Source organism: Echiichthys vipera (assembly GCF_963691815.1).
Source record: "Echiichthys vipera genome assembly, chromosome: 1".
Taxonomy (NCBI): domain Eukaryota; kingdom Metazoa; phylum Chordata; class Actinopteri; order Perciformes; family Trachinidae; genus Echiichthys; species Echiichthys vipera.
In genome coordinates, this window is record NC_139826.1 from 23,739,595 (window position 1) to 23,760,264 (window position 20,670).

General features: G+C 42.5%; 1 protein-coding gene across 3 annotated transcripts in view; it reads left to right on the forward strand.

Annotated features, from left to right (window-relative positions):
• Window positions 1-20,670, forward strand: part of zfhx3b (zinc finger homeobox 3b) — a 136,772-nt gene that overhangs the window by 67,518 nt on the left and 48,584 nt on the right. For all 3 annotated transcript variants that reach the window (XM_083921357.1, XM_083921358.1, XM_083921359.1), the window contains exon 5: window positions 10,552-10,783. In XM_083921357.1, the coding sequence (XP_083777483.1) occupies window positions 10,552-10,783 (232 nt within the window). The remainder of the gene's footprint in view (window positions 1-10,551; window positions 10,784-20,670) is intronic.

The following is a 20,670-nucleotide window of genomic DNA, read 5'->3' on the forward strand; positions in this document are numbered from 1 at the left end:
CTCTTGTATGGTAGCTTGCTATGCCCTGTATTCAATGTCCCCAAATGGGCAGCCAGCACAATAACCTCCGTGATGACACATGCTAATGGCATGAGCAGTTATTTACAGAAGCTTCAATGACCAGCCATCACAAGTCTTTCTGGGGCTTTGTGAGCCTTTTTGTGAGCGTGAGTAAAGCAATAGGCCTCTTCCAATTAGTATGGTCTGTGTTTGATTTTTAGTGATGACAACTATATGTCAACCGCAATTATGCTGCACTGGGAATGATGAGGGTTTAGGTTATTGATCCTCGATTGATCATCATGATCAATAAGCACTTTTGTTTCTTTTTTTTTATGGAAAGTGGAGTTATGGCTTTTTCTTTGGCTAATGAGCAGGCCGAAGCGAATGACCCTGTAAAGAAATCTGTGTTGGCCAGGCATATGTGTATTAGTGAGGGAGTCTGTCATGCTCATGGGAAGGGGGCGGGTGCTGCACAGAGTAACATTTTTCAAAAGTGCACTTCCTCCCTGTGGGCATAGGTCAGAGGCTATGATGGGTCTTATGAGGAAGGGAAAAAAGGTTCTTATGAAGGAGGGCAACAGCTGTGTCTTTCTGCATTTAAATGACAGGGTTCTAATTCAAAATGGTAGTGGCTTAAAGATTTCATACTGAAGAATGACCGGGGGGGTACGTATGTATATATAAAGACCATCACACTCTAAATGATCCAAATTACAGATGCGAAAGTATTGTTAATTACACTGAAAATATTTATCTTTTTATCTCTAGTTTGTGCAAATGTTAGGGTTTTCACTCATTAAAGTTGCAGCTTTTAGTTGCCCGGTATGGAAGAGTCGACAGGTAAAACTGATGTTTGGTGTATGAAATGCTTGAAGAATCCTTAACAGCAGTTTCACTGCAACAATGTACTTCATGTTCCATGTAAATAAGCCCACATATAGACCCACTCTGTATGTTCACCTCCACTCAAACCCACTCATTAATTCTCACTTTAAGAAGAGGACCTCTCAAAGGCAATGTTGCTCCTTTTGTCGGCGCAATGCTTCTAATAAAGATAGCAGTGTAAGACTGGGTTAAATATTGACATTGGCTGAGCATATCATCACTGTTCTTAATTAGCTGGTGTCTCTACAGTAGAAAGCTTGCATGAGGGCCAGTGCATGAACAACTAAATGTTTCCCCTTATGAGATCTCATACACCCTCTCCCAAAAAACACATTTCTATGAATTTTACATGGAAAAAGGATACAGTAGTCAAACATTCAGTGTTATGGATATGACATTCTTATTGCATAGCCCGAAGCAGCAACCAATTATGTGGTAATGAAATATTTACACTACCAAACTGAGAACGCCAGGGGTGAAAGCCAGATAATACAAGCCTGAAGAGACTGTATTCCGTGTCTCCTCCCTGCTGTTACGTCAGCGAAAAGGTGGAACAAGAGATCAGCTAATGACAATAGGCTTAGAAGCAAGAGCGTGGGCAGACCTGCAGTTCAGTAAGCATGGCTTTTTGATCACCCCCTTTGCTGCGGGGCACATTTAAGGGCTTTTTCTGGGTCACAGTAGTCCACAGAGTGGGAAGGGGAACACATAATCATAACACTGACTTTCGAGGGGGCCACGCCAGACATGTTATGTTTTACTTCCGGAATTCCTTTTGACTTCTTATGGCTACTTCCTCACAATAATATGGCAATGAATCTGCATTCACAGCAGAGAGTGATGTTTGTTCTCGGAGACTAATTGTGTTTGGGTAATGTTCCTGCTCTGAATTTAATTCTCACTGACTGCATTAATCATTACAAGTGGTGTTTGCCTGTATCTTAATTCAACACCTTCCTATCCCCTGACATACCGGTCTGCCTCTATCTTCGGGCTCTTCCACTTCCACCCTCTCTAAACTCTGTTTCATCCTCCATCTAGCAAGCTTTTTGCCATGGCTCCACAAGGCCATGCTGCCATTTGTCAGGCCCGGCAAGTGACAAATGAGAGGCAGTGAGGTATTGGAGACTCTTGTCAGCTGCGTGGGTACAAGGCTGCCTCTACCTTTAGCCTGCTAACACATCAGTGACCTACAGTACAGCCAAGTCCAAATTTATCAGTTGTCTTGTTCTTATCTAGTATACACACACACACACACATACACACACACACACACACACACACTTCCATTAACAGCCCTATATAGCTCTGTTCAGACAACCAGTGCGGTGCCGTTTATGCATTCCTGAGATTTTCCTCTAAAACACATGAAAGTCATAGATATACAAGATGATTCTGTATGATTGATAGCTTAACAGGTATTTCTCTGGGTTGCAGAGCAAATACTAACCCCTCACAGGAAACATCTGAAAAAGCTGTAAACTTACACACGCGATCCATAGTTGCAAAGTACAGGAGTACAAGACTTGTCAAGCTGGCTGTGATTCAGATTTAAATCTTGCATGGCTGCCCAATTTCTTAGCCAGAAGACAGGGAGTGGCTTTCAGAGTAATATTAGTGGCCTCTGGACGCAGTCATCTTTGTCTGCTTGTGAAAAATACTCAGATACTGAGTATTGAGGTTTTAGGTTGTCGCTGCAGGTGATGTTTTATCCAGGCCTGCTTGTTGTCCTGGTCTCGTATGGAAGTGTCTTTGTCCCCATAACAGTTTTAGAGCCATTCCTGTTTTGTATTATTTAGTTTCTTTTCAGCACGATCACAGCTAAAATACTTGTTAAAATACAGAATCATTTTTTTTTCTTCCCTAATGTCATGAGTTATTATTGTGATAAGAGTGTTCGTAAAACACTGGTGCAGTAAATTATTATTCACACTCAAAATCTTAACCTCTCGGCCTGCTGTGTGCCTCCTGTTTTGATGGAATGAAAATTAAAAAATATCTCCCCCAGCCCTGTCTAAGTAATTATTGTCGCTGCTGTCCAAAATGGAGGGTTGTGATGTGGACACAGTATGCTGGGTAATGGAGTGAAGGGCCAGGGCAGGTCCTGATTTGCCCCATTCAGCTTCCAGATGGTACCTTGCCAGTACACATGTCATCAAGTGTCTGTAACAGTTGTTTGTGTACCCCCACGGCTCCACCCTGCTCTCGCCTCCTGCAGGCAGAATTATTGTACTGCAATTTTGGCAAGCTCCTCCCAGCATGGCTTTCATAAAAGCACTAGGAGGTTAAGCTGTTAATTAGCTACTGAAAGAGGAGGCCAACAGCTTGCCGTTAATTTGCTTTACTTTTTTTTTTCTTATTTGGAGATTGACATCATTTCCTGCCTGTTTTAGAGTCATTATTGTGTGTCACAAAAGCAGAACCTAGCTCATTAAGAAGGGAGGAAATGTGTTTATCTGACCAAGATTAGAAGTGTGCATTATGTATGTATAGCCATGCTTATCCAAATGTTCTTAATGAGAGAGACCCTGGACGCCAGTGTGGTGCTCCTGTGGGCATAGGCCCAGGCTCGTTATCACCACACAGGGCATTGATCCCTCTACCGCCCGCTTGCTTATCCTCCTCCTCTTCCCCTTTCAAAGACAGTGACTCGCACATGAATTATGTGGACACATTGATCAGCTGATTGAGAGCTATTGTTTAGAGCCCTGGGTCATTATTGAAGGAGGGATTACCCAGCTCTTGTTTTGTGCATGCATATGGGAGAGTCTATTACTCAGCTTCTTGTCACAGCACATATTCCCCTTAGCTCACCTTAGATTTGCAACCGCTACGCAAATGTGCACACACTCACACAGATACACTGAGCACTGAGCACATACAGCAGCCTTCACAATCAACATGGCCCAAATGACTGCCTGCATTGATTGCCTACCCTCTGCAATTATGTTCCCATTGTTTACTTTCTAGCATCTTACTCATTCAAACGGAATTCAATAATTATTGCTTTATTTAATGTTAAAGTAAGTAAGAGTGGTGGGTGTGGAGCACCAGTAGCTGTATTGTCTTTAAGTGTCTCTATGACCCCTCCCAAGCTACTTTGTTTCACAGGCCTATGTTAAGTTATCCTCTCTAAGGACACCTACAGTGATCCATCTTTACCTCTCTGCCCTCCCTTACGACACAGAGGTCCGTTTTGTTTGTCTCTTCCCTCCCAGAGACAAATATGCAGCCTGTTTTTATTCACAGGCAGTGATGGATCATTTCTACAGCAAGGCAGTAGAGGAAGCAACTTAGAACATTATGGGGTTTTAGACAGAGGGACAGGATGCAGCGGAGGGGTGGCAGGGATTAAAAAAGAGTAAAGGAGAAGGATGGACGAGGGTGGGGATGCGGTTCAGGAAGCAGTAGGTAGGCAGTTTGAGCCTGGAATACACAGTCCCCTTAATCCACAACCTAACTTTTAGGCATGTTGCAGCTTGCAGTGGCTAATTCAAAGCAGCCACCACACTTGGCACCCAGTGGGGCCTCTGTGGTTGGAGCTGTTGTTCGGGCTGCTGGCAGACAGGGAGACACAAGCCAAACTGCGAGCACTCACTGACTCCAGTCACTCCACTTCTCTTTCCTAAATATCCTACATACTTTCCAGGGGAATCCCAGAGAGGAGATTTATGAGAACCAAGTCCCTAACAAACCTCTGCACATGTACAAATACATTGCTGCAGGGCAGAAAGGGGGTCATTACATTCAAATATTTTCATTCTGTAGACCTTAACCCCAAACTTAATCATCTTCATTAAAATATATACCGTATTTTTCGGATTAAAAGTCGCTCCGGAGTATAAGTCTCACCAGACGAAAATGCATAATAAAGAAGGAAAAAAACATATATATAAGTCGCACTCGAGTATAAGTCGCATTTTTGGGGGAAATGTATTTGATAAAATCCAACACCAAGAATAGACATTTCATCTTGAAAGGCAATTTAAAATAAAAAATAGAATAGAGAACAACAGGCTGAATAAGTGTACGTTATATGGCGCATAAACAACGAACTGAGAACGTGCCTGGTATGTTAACGTAACATATTACAGTAAGAGTCATTCAAATAACTATAACATATAGAACATGCTATACGTTTACCAAACAATCTGTCACTCCTAATCACTAAATCCACTGAACTCTTCTTCCTCGGTGTCACTTCTGAACAACTCCGCCAACTCATAGGTACGGAAGTAGCAGGTAGCATCTTTCTTTTCACAATGCACTTCTGCCATGACCCACCCCCGCCGAATTTTGACTGGTTGACGTGTATGTGTTTGACGATTGCTGATATACGCCTAGTCTCTTACGTGACTGATATAAATAATAGCCCTAGCTATTATTTGATATTTTACGGTAATGTGTTAATAATTTCACACATAAGTCGCTCCAGAGTATAAGTCGCACCCCCGGCCAAACTATGAAAAAAACTGCGACTTATAATCCGAAAAATACGGTACTGTATTTCAACTTTAACCGTAACTGAGTTATAACCTTCAGTAATTAGGCAGCAATTGGGCAACACGTTTTCAGGTGTTCTCTTTCGGTAATGTAAAAGTAAAGTGATAAATTAACACACTCTACAGCGATTAAGCCACACAAGGGTGTTTTCTTCTCCCTTTTGGTGTGTATCTCAACCCAACAGGCACATAACAGTGTCTCCCTTCAGAGTGAAATACGGTTACCTCACTGGTTATGATTGCTGCCATGACATCACTATGTTTGAATAACAAAGGTGCTGCTTGACTTATTCTAACACATCTCAAGCCAGTGACTAGTTTGTACATTTTGCACTGACTGTGATTTTAGATGATAAAATCTTCTCTTTCATATAGGTGGCAGGTCTGCTCTATTGCACTGCATTGCATGGCGTAAGATGTGAATTGCAGTTTTCTAACCCATGGAAGCCTCCCATTGCACACACACATACACGTCACACACACTCAGACTCCAGCTTTTAGTGTGCCGAGAATAGGGGGCAATATCCAGGCAGATACTCAATGACTCTTTCACAGAGGAAATTTGGCAGCTCTCTTAGAATTGATAGCTATTTAGCTCACAGATAGTCATCTGTTTTAATGCATTCATTTTGTATTAACAGCACTGCCAAATTTAATGGTGGAAATTAGAGAATGTTCGTAATGGTATGCAGCTGTGTGTGTGAGTCTGTATGTGTATGTGTAAATGTTTGTGTGCATTTCTGATGTGCTTTTTGTCTATATTATTGTACGTGTTTGTTGCGTGTACATGCTGTATTATACGGCTCCATTGGGAGCCATCCTTTGGAATTACCGGCTCTCTGTCTCTCTTCCACCCTTCCAGTAATACCCACCTCTATCTTGTGTTAGTTGGACTCTCTCAGCAACCACACTGTTTTGTGTTAAAGGTGCACTTTTACTTTGCATTTAAGTGGATGGAAATGCAGATGTATGCAGTGCTCTGGGTGGGTGGTGAAACTGATACAAGCGTGTATTGCCCACTCAGAGGGCAAAGTGCACCGTTGAGTTGTGTGAGAGAGAATGGGGTGGTGCCCACACCGCCCCTGTCCCTCTTTACCTGAAAAAGCACAGAGCACTGCTTCAGCCTCCACAGAAAGAGATAAGGTGCTCCATGGAAGAGAGAGGCTTGAAAAATCACAATTTCATTATTAAACTACGAAAATTATTACAGTATAAACGGAAGCTTATAATTAGTTTATTATAATACTTTTTAAATGTATAAAACAACAAAGTATAATTCAGGGCAGTCTAACCAGCATCAGTTTTAATAGAAGCAGAAAGGAATGCAAAGAACTTGCATCTTTCTTTTGTCTTTTCTTATTATAAAGCAGGTTGAGGTGCTAGAAAATACTATCAGTGTATCAAAACCCTCATTTCACAGAGAAACACACACAGCCAGTATTCAGAAACAGTGTCTTGAAATGAGCCGTCAGGATTTCCTCTGGTTGTGATGTCATAACTGTACTATATATTGGTAGAAGAGCCGCTACAGTGCAGTTACAGTAATTCCCCGGATGCAATGATGGTGTATAGACACGAAGAGCACAGATGCATAAGACCTGGAAGCGCAGAGTAGGCTTTTTTGAAAGGTTGGGATTAAAAAGACAGACGTTAAAACAGAGCGAAAATACGGGTATATTCATACTGACAGTACGAGAAAAATAATGTGTTGGGTTTGTTTGTTTTTTTACTTTAAAGGATGTAAACAGGTTATAGTATAAACCTGAAAATGAGAATAATACGGGGCCACTACAGTACAGTACAACATGTAGTAAAACCTACAATCAGTGTGTCTTTGTGACTTTATCTCTTAAATCAGACCACGCATACAATACATTCACATGCACACAGCATGTCTCGCATGCCCAGTTGCTGTTGAGTACATCAGTGCATTCAAGACAGTCACACATTTGTACTCTCTCAGCTACATCTCCTAAACGACTACTGTAAATTCCCAGACAGTTCAGTGGTATTGAATCCATGCCTCTGACCAAGCCAGCTTCCCCCCATTATGCTCCTCAGTTCCCCTCCTGTTGGGGCCTCGATAGGGCGCTTAGAAGCCCTAGAGCCGGGCCAACCAATTCTTCCCAGCTCAACATGACTTTTTCATTAAGCCGCCAAATTCCTGCACTCCGGTTGGAGGTGATTTATCAACTAGGGGCTTCATTGTAGGTTCATAGGAAACAGACTAAAGGCACTGTCTCATGCATTATTATGTTTCACATTTAAAGTGTGTATGCATTTGTGCCTGTGCTTGTGCCTGTACCTGTACCTGTGCCTGTGTGCCTGTGTGTGTGTGTGTGTGTGTGTGTGTGTGTGTGTGTGTGTGTGTGTGTGTGTGTGTGTGTGTGTGTGTGTGTGTGTGTGTGTGTGTGTGTGTGTGTGTGTGTGTGTGTGTGTGTGTGTGTGTGTGTGTGTGTGTGTGTGTGTGTGTGTGTGTGTGTGTGTGTGTGTAAACCAGAGATTGTGGTGGACTGCAAGTGTACTGTGTCCATACTGTGTTCGTGCTCTCAGCTTTAATCCTATGGATAATTCCTACGGAATCCAGTGAAAATCCTTGTAAGATAGAGTTAGTGCGTGTGATCATCGAAAGGGTTTTGCACTCACGGGCCAAGCGGTGCTGTTCTCCGAGGCACAAAAGTATAATTTTGCCTCAGTCCTCCCTCGAATACTGAATGAGCAGGGGTAAACTTACTGATCACTTGTTGGTTTGATCTCTTACCTTGTTCAGTGTCTCTAAAACGCCCCAGAGTACATAGGGTCATGACCAGAGCAGAGACGGGGAAAGCGGTGGTTTACAGGTGTAACCGTTTGACTTTGTAGACAGAGCTACAAGCATTGGGGCAGGAAAATTTTGGCTCTGTTGAGGCCATCTTCCAGGCCAGTCAGGTTTATGGTGAATTATGGCCGATTCAGGGGCAGGCGGTCTCAGGTTCACTTCTATATAAACCCTGTGCTTTTTATGGGAACCTATAAAACTCCCAGGTTTTTTTTCTACCTCCCGAGACTAGCTTTGAAGTTTTGGTCAGGTGCTGTCTTTTTTTTTTTACTTGTCTTCTTGCAGATTTTTGGAGCCATGAGTCATTTGCGGCAAGAGTTTTTTTTTTTTTTTGAGACGTCTGCTATAAGTAAAAGCAGTTTGCATGATGGATTTGGTGTTATCTATAACTGAATCTGTCTCTCAAGTTTCTCTCTACCTTAGTTCTGATGCAATATTTGTGCACAGAGGAAAGGGAGGAGAAGGAGGAGAGCTCCCCCAATATCCAACAACACCTATTCATGACATCATGGATGACTTAAAACGAGGCGAGAAAGGAAAGCACACAGACACAGAGAGCCTTTTACAATCACCTAATAACTCTATTACACCGAGCTGCGGGGCTTACAAAAAGGAGAGAAAAAAAAAACTCCTATTCCTTTTCCTGGAAGCGGTGTCTTAATGTACATTTTAGGTGTAAAAGTGAGAAATATGAAACCAAAGAGAATGAAACACAATAGTTCAGAAAACCCCATAGCAATATTACAATATTGCCAGAAAATTAAACATTAGGAGAAAGGGACAAGAGCATTTTAGAGAAATGTAATATTGTTATGACTTTTTTTTAGCCAGCCTGTCAACACCTGATTTAGATGTAATGTGGTTAAAAGTCTAATGTTTCCATGGCTTTTAAAATTTCCAGCAAGCCAAACGGTGCATCCAGTACAGGAGAGGATAGTCCAGTTTCTTCTTCATGAATGGTTCAGTTTTCTGAATCTTTATCTAATCATAACCCTGTGTAAGGTTTATTGAACGCAGGGAGGTTTATACTCTTTAATTGCAGAATTGGTGATAAAACCCCAAAATGCTGAGTAGACCCAACTTTAATTGCGAGCTTTCAGCACCGTTAATGATTTGAGTAATTAGCTACCTCTTACTTAATATTCATCAGTTTTGCCTCGTTAGAAATGGCAGTTGTTATGAATTAAATATATGTATTGAAAGCTTTTAAAGTTTCCATGTTCATCCAAAATATTTTGGTTCGACAACATATTACTATATAAAAAATATTAGTTTGATCTCTCAGCATGTCCCATAAGAGACATGGGCGCCAAGAAGGTTAGTGTAAAAACAGGAAAACTTTGGGTGATTGACATTGATTGCAGCCACAGCAATCCACAGCAAGACTCCAGAGTTTGATATCAGGAGCAGGGCATGACAGGCATGACACAAGTGGCCATACTGACTCTGGGGCTTTCATTGTAAACATGCAGAAACAATCAGTGTGATGCTTTAGGATAGTGGTCAATAACTCTGATGCTCACACCAGGCCATATTGTGTTGGTCTTGCATCATTGATTGAGCCATGCAGGAGGTAATTAGACCGGACCTCTGTGGTGTGACAAGAGTTTGTGGTCGTATGGTGTCACTACGGGGCGTTAGGCATGTTGCGACACTGTGAAGGGTGAGCTGAAATCTAGACTGGGCCTGCTGTTGAGTCTTGAAAGGAAGTGCTGGGGTTGACAGGTCAATACTAGTGCTGATTTCCAGTCATTTTCAAGGTTGTCCTCCTGTTGTGGAATGTTCCAGTTTCTCTCAGAGTGAACTCAACCCCCCTCCTGCCTCACCACCAGCTGACTTTGCCTCTCTTTCTCTGTGAGAGAGTGAGGATTTAACTCACCATGATCAATATTTAGTATCCCATGCGTGAAACAAGCAGATGTTTGGAGTTTCCTTTTCAGAGACGAGAGGCTTCTGTTGAGTGAAGGGGATCAATGCTCCCTTCCGTCTGTGAGGCTGCAGACCCACGGCTTCTGAAGGGTGGCTGATGCGATTCCTGCCCGCTCTCGGGCCCCTGAGATTTGCGTGCCTCCCAGGCCTTTCCTGTCCTGTTAGCCCCGTGATACAGACACTCACGCAGACAAAGTGCGCAGTCCAAACAGTTGTCCTGAAGTGGAAGAGGTCTGGATGTTAAACAACAGGGCTGTGATTGGGAATTGATTTGTTCATTTGCCAACTGTTTGAGTGAAAGTGAGTTGGTGGTGCCTAGCCAGCTATCTACCATCTACAATAACCTCTTTCTCTCTCTTTCTGTGTTCCTTTCTTTCTCTATTCCTCTCTCCCTCTCTCCATTCCCTGCCACAGCACCTGCAGCAGCACGAACACGCGGTGGAGGGAGATGCCTGCTACTACCATTGTGTGCTGTGTAACTACTCGACCAAAGCCAAGCTCAACCTGATCCAGCATGTACGCTCCATGAAGCACCAGCGCAGTGAGAGCCTCAGGAAGCTTCAGCGCCTGCAGAAGGGCCTGCCGGAAGAGGAGGAGGACCTCAGCTCCATCTTCACCATTCGTAAATGCTCTTCTTCAGATACGGGTCAGGACCTACCCCTGCAGACCTTTTCTTAGTATATCTTTATGTGTGTCTGCCTTTGTTTTACTCTTTTGATCGCTCTACTTATACTGCTCTGTCTCTAGTTCACAGAAACACATATCCATCCGCTCCATCGAGGCAATTCATATGCCTGAGTTGTCAAATTGTGCGTTCACAATTTGTCACTCTTCATTTCACATTTACCTCCCCATAGCCTTTTTTTATATATATAGCCATAAATGAACTGCAAAAGTATTAAACTCAAACAATACATTACACCATTAAGTATTACTTTTACAGTGACAAATCTGAGTGAAATTGTAACTACAAGAGGGGGATTTCCATTGAGAGATCAAATTAAAACAACATTCCTGAGAGTTATGTCTCTTAATTCGATTTGAACAACTTTATTATTCAAATGTGTTTTTGATATTGATATAATTTTAGGTTCGTATTATTTTCACAAAAAATCCCTGCCTTCAGCAATAAAGCTGGAAACCCCTGTTACAGGGGGCTGTCCTTTTCAGTCATTACGGACATATTGAGACAGATTATTAAGGCGAGAGAAGGAGGAGCTAGAAAACAGCAGCAACTGCAACAACAACAAGACCAGCTCAAAAGTGACACACTAACAACAACAGTAGCATGACTGAAACAAAGTGTCTTTGCTGCTCATTTATTATGGACTGATTAAGAAGAGTGAGCTGTGGTCAATTAACACTCTTTCTTTGCAGAGAGTCGGTCTTCCAATCACTTTAACTCATGTGCCCTGACAAAGGGGCTCTATTGTGTGTCCCTCCAAGAGGGAACCATTACTTCCCTTACACACATACTCACTGTCTGTGTTATGCAGGGCAAAAAAGGCCAGCCTGTGAAGATGCTTTGTTCCAAGGAGGCAGGGATAATGAAGCCAGCGGCCGGGAAATTGCGCAAAAGGCAGTCACAGATCTGAAGCAAATCATTAGAGAACATATTTAGCTGAGCAATTAGGGACAATTAAGCTTTCTGCTCGCTGCACTCCAAATATGTTAATGACTAAAGTACAGTGGACAGGCGAACATGCAAAGGCAAGAGGAAGGCCCATTTAGTTTAAAAGGGTTGGGGGTGGGGAATTTTACTTTTCTGTGTTCAGGCAGGAAGAGTTGTTGTGCTGTTTTTTAAGCAGATGTTGTGTTTATCAATGCCTTTTTTCTCTTTTAACCTTTGATGTGTTACATGCCCATGTTTGCGCCAGGGTGAGGGATCCAAGCTTTAGGTTGGGTAATGGGCCCCTGCAGTGGGGCTGTGTGTGGGTTGTATCATTACACACATAGACGGCGTTTACTCCCCTGCAGTGCTTCATCAAATTACAATCACCCTCACTTAGTTGAGCAGCCCACTAGTATCTAGTATAAAAAAACTTATTTTTGGTGTTTTGTTTTACTACTTACAACCAGATACAGACAGATAAGTATAAAAACACAAGTGATTATGACCCGCTTTTATTTACATCTTTAGTCATTGTTATCAACAACACTACCTCTGTTTGTTTCTTTTTTAAATGAAATGAAGTGTGTAAAAACACATCTTGTTCAAATTACTTCAGTAATGATCATACCTCTTAGTCTGTAATCATTAACTCTAAAATAGCTGACTCCACACCTCTCACTTCTACCATTTCACACCCCAAATGCCTTGTTCCAACAGCTTCAGCTGTGTCAGTCCACCTCACAGCCCCACCCCTCCGCTAGGGCTGAACTATTCCCTCCCTGTGTAATATTTAATTTCCTTTTCGCTAGCTCTTCTGTGGCACAGAGCTCTTTTTTGTGGTTGAGGCATAGTTGCTAAAGTGGTGGAACGTTCCCTGGCTTGTTAAAACAAAGTTGCCCCTGGATTTCTGGGTCACCTCGACAGTAATTCCCTCGCCTGCTGCTGTTCTGTGATCCTGCGAGTGGTTCTCTGCTGGCGCTAGGTGCAGGGCTTGTAGCCTGTTTTTTTGTTTTTTTTGCAAAAACATATAAAGGCTTCTTTTCCCCAAAACAGTCACAACTGTAATCAAACACTTCACGCTAATACCTGATACCTTTATATGACAGCAATGGAATTATATTAGGCTATCTTATGCATGATCTGATGTGTTTTTCACTTTACAGCGTTGCATATTAATCCCCCTTATGGGGATGCAGCAGACTGTAGGGATTCGGTGGCACATATCTCCTCTGGGCTGGATGTCCGAGGAGAGCAAGGGCAGCAGAAATGAGGTTTCTTTCCAATTAGACTAACACAGGGATAAAAAGCTTGCATTGTTTTAATTCTTGCTCATACTGAAAATGTGCTGCTTAGGCATTTTGCTCTGTGTCCCTGCCTCCATTTGTCTTCTTTAACCCTTTATGTATAGGGGAAACAAAAGGGGCCACAGGGGGACCCCAGCCCTACAGCTGCCTTGTGTGCAGAGATAACTGAATAAAGTTCAGCACCGACTTGAACCAATGCACTGCTTCGAGCCCTCTAGTTTTAAAGATAGCAGCTCATTACCAAGTGGCAGGTAGACACTGGAAACTAGAAAAGAGAGACATGTATGTGACAGAGAAGGCGAGAGGGAAATGTTAAAACTCCCATGAAGCATTCACAGCTGGTTTGACAGAAAAATGTATTTTAGGTTTAGTGGTTACAGAGAAAAGGTAAGGTCATGTTGATGTCAAGTGTTGTGGTTAATGGTGACTGCTGACAACGTAAAGCATTGGGATGTACTGTATGAGAGAGACTGATGTATGGAGAATTTGAGAGTGTGCAGAGCAAATGCAAAAGAAGTGGAGGGAACAAGTTTGTGGAGCTTGCCTGTAAAAGCTTGTGTGACACTTGTGCGTAAGTATGATGACCCTATTTCATATGAATGATGTTCACCAGGGCATATAACTCAATGACACATTGAGGTTTCTCATTTCTTAACATTTAATCGACTAAAGTTATTTTTTGAGCATAGAACAGAATGAGACCATGCCTTTAAAAAGGGCAAAGTTAAATTGCACTGAAGGGTGGATGCCCTTCTGCGAGAAGTGTGTGTGTGTGTGTGTGTGTGTGTGTGTGTGTGTGTGTGTGTGTGTGTGTGTGTGTGTGTGTGTGTGTGTGTGTGTGTATGTGTGTGTATGTGTATGTGTGTGTGTGAGAGGGAGAGAGAGAAAGAAAAAAAGGCAGGCGAGGACATTTTATAAGGGTAAAATATTAGTATTTTTCAGTGGTGGTGTACGTCGGTGTTTATATGTATGTGTATGGAGGAAGCAGAGAACAAACGTGGCTGACAGTGTGGATTAGCTCCTGCTGTAAATCTGCCTCAGTCACAGATGGCAGGCCCTTGATCGTTGGGCTGTGACGGCTTGGCTCTCATCGCAGGAGGAAATCCCTGTCTGTGAGTCTAGGAGGCTGGGAAGGAGAAGGCTGGGGCTTGGGCCGCCTGGGCAGCCACCAGTCATTGTCTCCCGCCTGTATAGACATACAGGCCTGGGTATTCAAGGGCAAAGGCTGGTTTGGGGAGGGGTCATCTTACTTTGACTGTGCAGTTGTTTCATCCACCACACCGTGAGAGCTTATAAATGGAATTTAAGCCTCCAGTTTAGATCAGCATTATTTTTAACAACCAGTTTGAGAAACTGGGCAGAGGACCTGTGTGCATTATTAAATGGAAATGAGACGAAAGGATGCATACAAATTACTGCATAATAGCGGTATCCAAATGAGATCCATTGCTTGTTTCGATAAAAGGGGTGCTCTTTCAGGGTCACACACCTAATACTAAGGCCTGTCCTGACAACAGAGGCATTTCTCTGCCCCTCTCCCTCTCTGCCTCATGCATAATTCTTGAGACGCTCTGAAAAAGCTGGAAAAGGGGCTGTGACATGGAAAAATGCACTAATAAAGCAAATATAGAAAAAGACACTTGTATTTTAAGATTTGCACACCTTGAAGCTCCCATTGAGATTCAAAGACTGCAGACAGGGCATGTTGACATCCAATCCGTCAAAATGACAATACAAAATGTCAAAATGAATACAAATATCTAATGTGCATTATACTGAACCATATTTGCTCCTAACCACTCTCTTGCAACATATTAACATGGATTTACTTTCCACTGCTATCATACTCAGATCCTGCTATTTGCATGTCCAGTGGCTAAGCTAAAGCTGCTAAAGCCAGGTAAAATCAGAGGTGAGCCAGGCCACGCTCTGATGGCATGCAAGGACCATTGTCTGAGCTTTTGCTCCCCACGGGCAAGAACAAAACAGACGGTAGCCATTTCTGGAATGTCCTCTTTTATTCATGCTTGTTAAAATGCAAAGTAAACCTTTCCAGAAACAGGATATTGTAGCCCCTAACCACCAGACCCTTTCTACATGCCACATTATGGCCAATCTGAAAGTAAGTTGCATAGACAGACACTGCTGCAATGCGCTTTTAATAAAGGCTGTTATTGCCCTGGTGATGCAGAGTGGATATGAGGATGAGGACTGTGCAGGCCTGGATGAGTAGGGCCCCAGAGGGCCCGCACAGCTCAGTCAGGCCTCTGTCAGTCGCCTGCCTTCTAATCCCTGTCCAGAGGGCATCAAGGCAGCATAGGAAATTGTTTGCTGTCCACAGAACGTGCAAGGAAATTCATAAATACATTACTTTTCATTTTGAAAATATTACAAAAGACTAGACGTTTATTAAAAAGGCAAAATGATGGCTTTATAGATTTTCCAGTTGTGTATCAGCATTCATGTGACCCTGCTTCCCTAACTGACACAAGCAAGTCTTTTCTTTCCCCTTTCCCTGTGACCCCTGCTTTATGGTCTGGACAAGCTTGAATTCCTCTGCTGGCTCATCCTGTAATAGCAACCTGACCAGAAAGCCACCATGCTATTTTGGGACAGGCAGTGAATAAAAATGTCTTCTGTCCAGATTTTTTACGACCCCTCCTGACTGAATCCTCGTTCTGTAAATACTGGCTAGCTGTGCCCCCAGGCTGGTAAAGTCTGGGTCCCGATTGTGCCAGTCTGTCCAATAGATCTGCCTTAGAGGAGCAGCATAAATGTCTTGGATGAGTGTTTATAGACAGAAAGAAAGAGACAAATAGAAAAGTGAGAAATTCAATGAGGATAAGTTGAGTCATACTAAGAAAACAGAAGCAATAACAATAGCCTCTCAAAATCAGGACATGAACCTGTTTTAATGCACTATTTTGGGATGTTTACTCACTGTGAGCTCACCTTGTGCGTGTCCTATATGTTATATGCCCCATGTGTGAATTCACTGTCAGTTATGTCACATGGGTATAAATGTGCACAAGATTTTATTTTGCAAACTTGCATACCCAGAAATGAGCATGCACATAGGTGTCCACTATGAGAATCAGGCCATGTGTGGGTATGAGAGGCTCTACCTGTCATCAAGCCCATTTTCAGAGGAGACTGGCAGCACATTATAATATTGGTTTCCCTCTCTCTTGTCATTACCAAACACTCTCCTTGAAAGCTGATCCAAAAGATAGACAGTCCATCAGGAGACAGTCATCTCATTTGTACTTACTAAACGTGTTAATGAGTTCTATTTTCAGGCCTAGAGGCTTTGCTGCTGGATATTGGAGCAGAGGTGGTGATCAGTGGCGTGATGTGCTGGATCTCAGGATCAGGAGGAGCTGAGTGGGAGGAGAAGGAGGTAATGCAGTAGCCCTGCCGCCCCTCATGTCACTCATACGGAGTGACCACAGCCTCCACAGGGGCTGTCAGTCAGGGCTAAGGGCGGGAAGTCTGTGGTTACAGACAGACACAGCCAGTGGAGGAGAGAATAGATTAGGTGACAAAGACATAATGGTTGTGATGGGTTTAATTATAGCAGCAGTCATGTCACTGCCATACAGGTACATGAGATGAAGGGGAATCAAGTCAATTTAAGAAGTAGGGGCGTGACATAGTTTCTACTCTTTAATGACTGATTTATATGAGATGTGTTTGACAGAACATATTTTCAATACAGTCAGAGGTAAGTGTGAATTCCAGTGGATGACTTTTCTTATTAAAGAATGTGATGCAGGATTTTGTTAACATATACTTGGACAAATGCTCCTCCACAAGTGTAACTAACACGACTCCTCTGACTCCTTTTAACATGATTACAAAGAGCCAGTTGTGTCTGTCCCTCATCATCAACCCCACTTTGGTTGATTGGTTGTCAAAGAATGCATTCCCAGCACATTTTCTATAATGTGCTTGTTAGTAAAATAACTTGCACGTGGTTGCAATAGAATGCAGATACAATTTTTTACTTTGGCTTTTCTTCACTGGTAAAATGTAGCAGTTTTAAAACAGTGGTCTGCACACTCCTTACTTGAACTTCCACCTAAGGCGCACATTATCATCTTACATCCAGCATGTTCTCATCTATTATATCGATTGTAGTGCAAGTGTATGCCAGGTAGTCTAGGAACTAGTACCAATAAATTGTTAAACACTTAGATTGCTTCATTTGTTACTATGTTTTGGTATTGGGTGAACAGTGAACAGTGCTGAATTAGGCAGCTCAATTTGACCATCGGCAGCATCAGAGAAGAAACGGGGGTGAAGTTGGGCAACTATTGAGTGGAGGCTAGGAAAGTTTTATTTAGCCATTTTTAATAAGGCTGTTTGTGCCCCCCAGAGAGAGCTGGTGGATCAAAGGGCATGATCTGTACTATGGATGAGTTCACCCTGGGTCCAGCAGAGACGATAGGCCTCGCTGACAGCAAAACAAGTGAAGGAGTGAAGGATGCCCTATCTAGCAGCATGTTGCCCTCACACTCCGAAGGCTCTATTAGAATAAAGGCAGATGAAACAAAGTATGAGTGAAAGCACAGAAGTTGTGATTCATTATCCCATATCTCTCTCTCTGATAGGCAAGAGTAGTGACAACAAAGTGTGCGTAAGTGTATTTGTGTTAGTACACATTATATTAGTTTAATCTGAAGAAAATATCCGTACAGACAAAAAGAAAATGCAGACATACAGGATACACACAAAACACACACACCGGTCCATGTTTTGAGCGCATTAGCAAAAAGAGTCCCCTCCAGTGCCTCAACCACATCAACTAAAAGCAGCCAGGCAGATGGCAGCAATGAGAGAAGTGCAGAAATAATTCAATAGTGAACCTTTCTAACCTTTACCTGTGGGCGTGAGCACCAGTCATTGATTCACACTGTGCTTGACGGTACACTACACACCACCTGAGAAGGGTGAGAGGAGGGTGGGTGAAGAGAAATGGATGAGTTTGGTGAAAAATACGAAAGGATGATATGAGTGGGAGGGAGGCTCTGCTGTATGTAGGTGATGATAGTGTGTGACATTAGAGGGAACTTTCCACTGATGGAAACTGGGAATTAGTCTGGATTTGTCTAGTTTCTGCAACTACTGTCCCCCTTGCCCCCATGTAGCTGTGTACCAGCAGACAGACATAAGTTCTCGCACCACGTCGATTGTGGTACCAGTAGTGCAGTCAACATTCAGCTGCCATCGATTGCAAAGCACCTTCAGGTCCGTGGCCTTTGTCTGCCTACTCTCAGAGAATTATTCCGTAAACCTGACGTACAGTAAGACAGTAGTTATCTCGGGAGTGTATTGGGAAGAGCGCTGTGGTTAATGAGCAGAGCAGAGCACATACAGTATAGAGTCTCTCGTTGTGTGGTGGCAAAAAGACAGAGCACTGATCCAGTGAAGGCACTATTTGTTAAAAGAAAGGAAGTCTGGAGGGAAGACATGCCCACAGCCAGACTCTGTTTAGCCAGATGTGAGGGCCGGCCCAGTGACACTCTGAGACAAAATAGCATTTGTTTTGTGACAGTCTTGGACATTCTTACTGTTTGACTGTTTGATTTATGGTGTCTCCTGGTCCAACTGATGGCCTTCCTCTCACAGTCTCTCTTTGTCTGGCTGGAAATGCTGCTGTTTTATAAGTTGGCTGTGGATATGTTCTTCCTACTGTCCATTTGGAGCAAAGGAGCTTGGATGAGCATAGTGATGGATGATGTTTACGTAAGGGAAAATGAATGAGGAGCCAGGCATTTGCACTGTAAATGAACACTGAAGGGATTAAGTTCCACCCCAACCGTAGAGAGGGGGAAAGAGTTTTGGTGCAATGATATGATTTCAACCAATTACCAAAAATAACATTATTGTTAGCAGTATCTAAGGTTTGGACCAATAATCAATCACTTTGAGAAGTGTTTTTATGAACCAGCAATATTGTTTGAGTACTCACCCTCTTGTAGAGCTGCATGTGTTTGGCAAGACATGCATTCTCTGACATACATTGAGAGTAATGAAATAAAAGTGCTTACTCCAAAAATGGCAAAAAACTTTTTTCAAGGGCAAAACAGGTGTATTTTTGTTTCCATAATAACAATAGGGCATTAATGAATCTTCTTTTGTGGATCCTTTATTATTCTTTTTCAAGATTTCTTCCCACACACAAAATATTACAAGCACATTGTACAGAGTAATAAAAAAGAGAAAGCAAACAAGCTGCAAACAGCAGAAAACCCCATCCCGGCCAATTTGAAACATTAAAATGAATAATCCACTGTTTAGAGAAGCAAGCAAAGGTCAATGCTACTTGCTCAGTAAGCATACAGGAGTTACAGCACAGACATATCGAGTCAATTCAGGTGCACTGTACAGTCAAGTGGGGAGGACGTGCAATTCCCCGGTCCTTTTTTTTGCAGTAGTCGGCTATGTTGGACCAAGTGCTGCCATAAAAACATTTTGCCGTTTGTACTCAGGAGGCAGATGGTTTTAGGTTGATAGTTGTTATATTGTAATGATATACGTATGTGCACTTGAATAGCCAGTTTGAAAGATGTATACTGATGTTTATCCAGAAACAGATGTGATCTGAAATGATGAGATAGAGCAACAGCCATTTTGAAAGAAAACACAAAATTATAAATATTCATTTCACTATACCGTAGTTTTAGCTGTTTATTGTTACTTTTTAGCCCATTTTGTATTCACTTTCTATTAATAGAAAGCATATTCTGAGCTGTGATTAACTTGTGGTTTCATGGGGACATAAAAAGAAATCCAGATATGTTCAGTGAAAATCAGTAAAAACAACAAATACAAACTGAAAATGATTAACTGTTCCAGTGCCTGGTGGCTGGGGGTTCTCTGGAAAAGAGTTCCTCTCATGTATATGGTGAATATTTCAAGCACTTGGGAAAGCTGAGATGGGGGCACATATTTGTGTGCGAGATGTTGAATGAAGAACACAGTGGATGTGTTTGAATCCATGTCACAAGTCGTTGTCAGTCTAACAGGCCAGCGCTCAGAGGCTTACTCGATTTAAGGTGGCATGGGGGCCAGTATGGCAGCTAGAATTAGGAAAAATGGGTTGTGTTTTTGTCATGTTAAACTGGGCAAAATAATCTAATTGGGTGGGGGAGAGCAAATGGCAATACCTTCTTTGTTTAAGGGCCTTCTGCAGTCACTCTGTAGAACCCATTGTGCATGGACCACAATAGCATTAGTTTGTGCTCTTGTTCTGGGCTCTTCTTTTCTCTGGCTCTACAGTCAGCTCCTGTCCGTTCCACTCTGTCTGGGAAGGGACTCCAAAACATGCCCCCCATCATGATTACCTGAACCTCGCTCTCCTCCTATCCTGTATTATCCTACCATCACCATCCTCAATTCTTCCTGTCCTGCTTTCTTACCCGCGCTATTAAAAAGATACAGATAGAGAAGGAAAGGCACCTTTTTTCTGCTTTGTCTGCAGCCCTCTTCTGCCTCGAGAATAGAATCTTTATATTATTTTATCATTGTTATCAATTTTAAAGAATCCAATAATTTAATGAGAAATTATTCAAATTGATTTCTCCGTACATTCACTGGCAGTCTAACCACAAC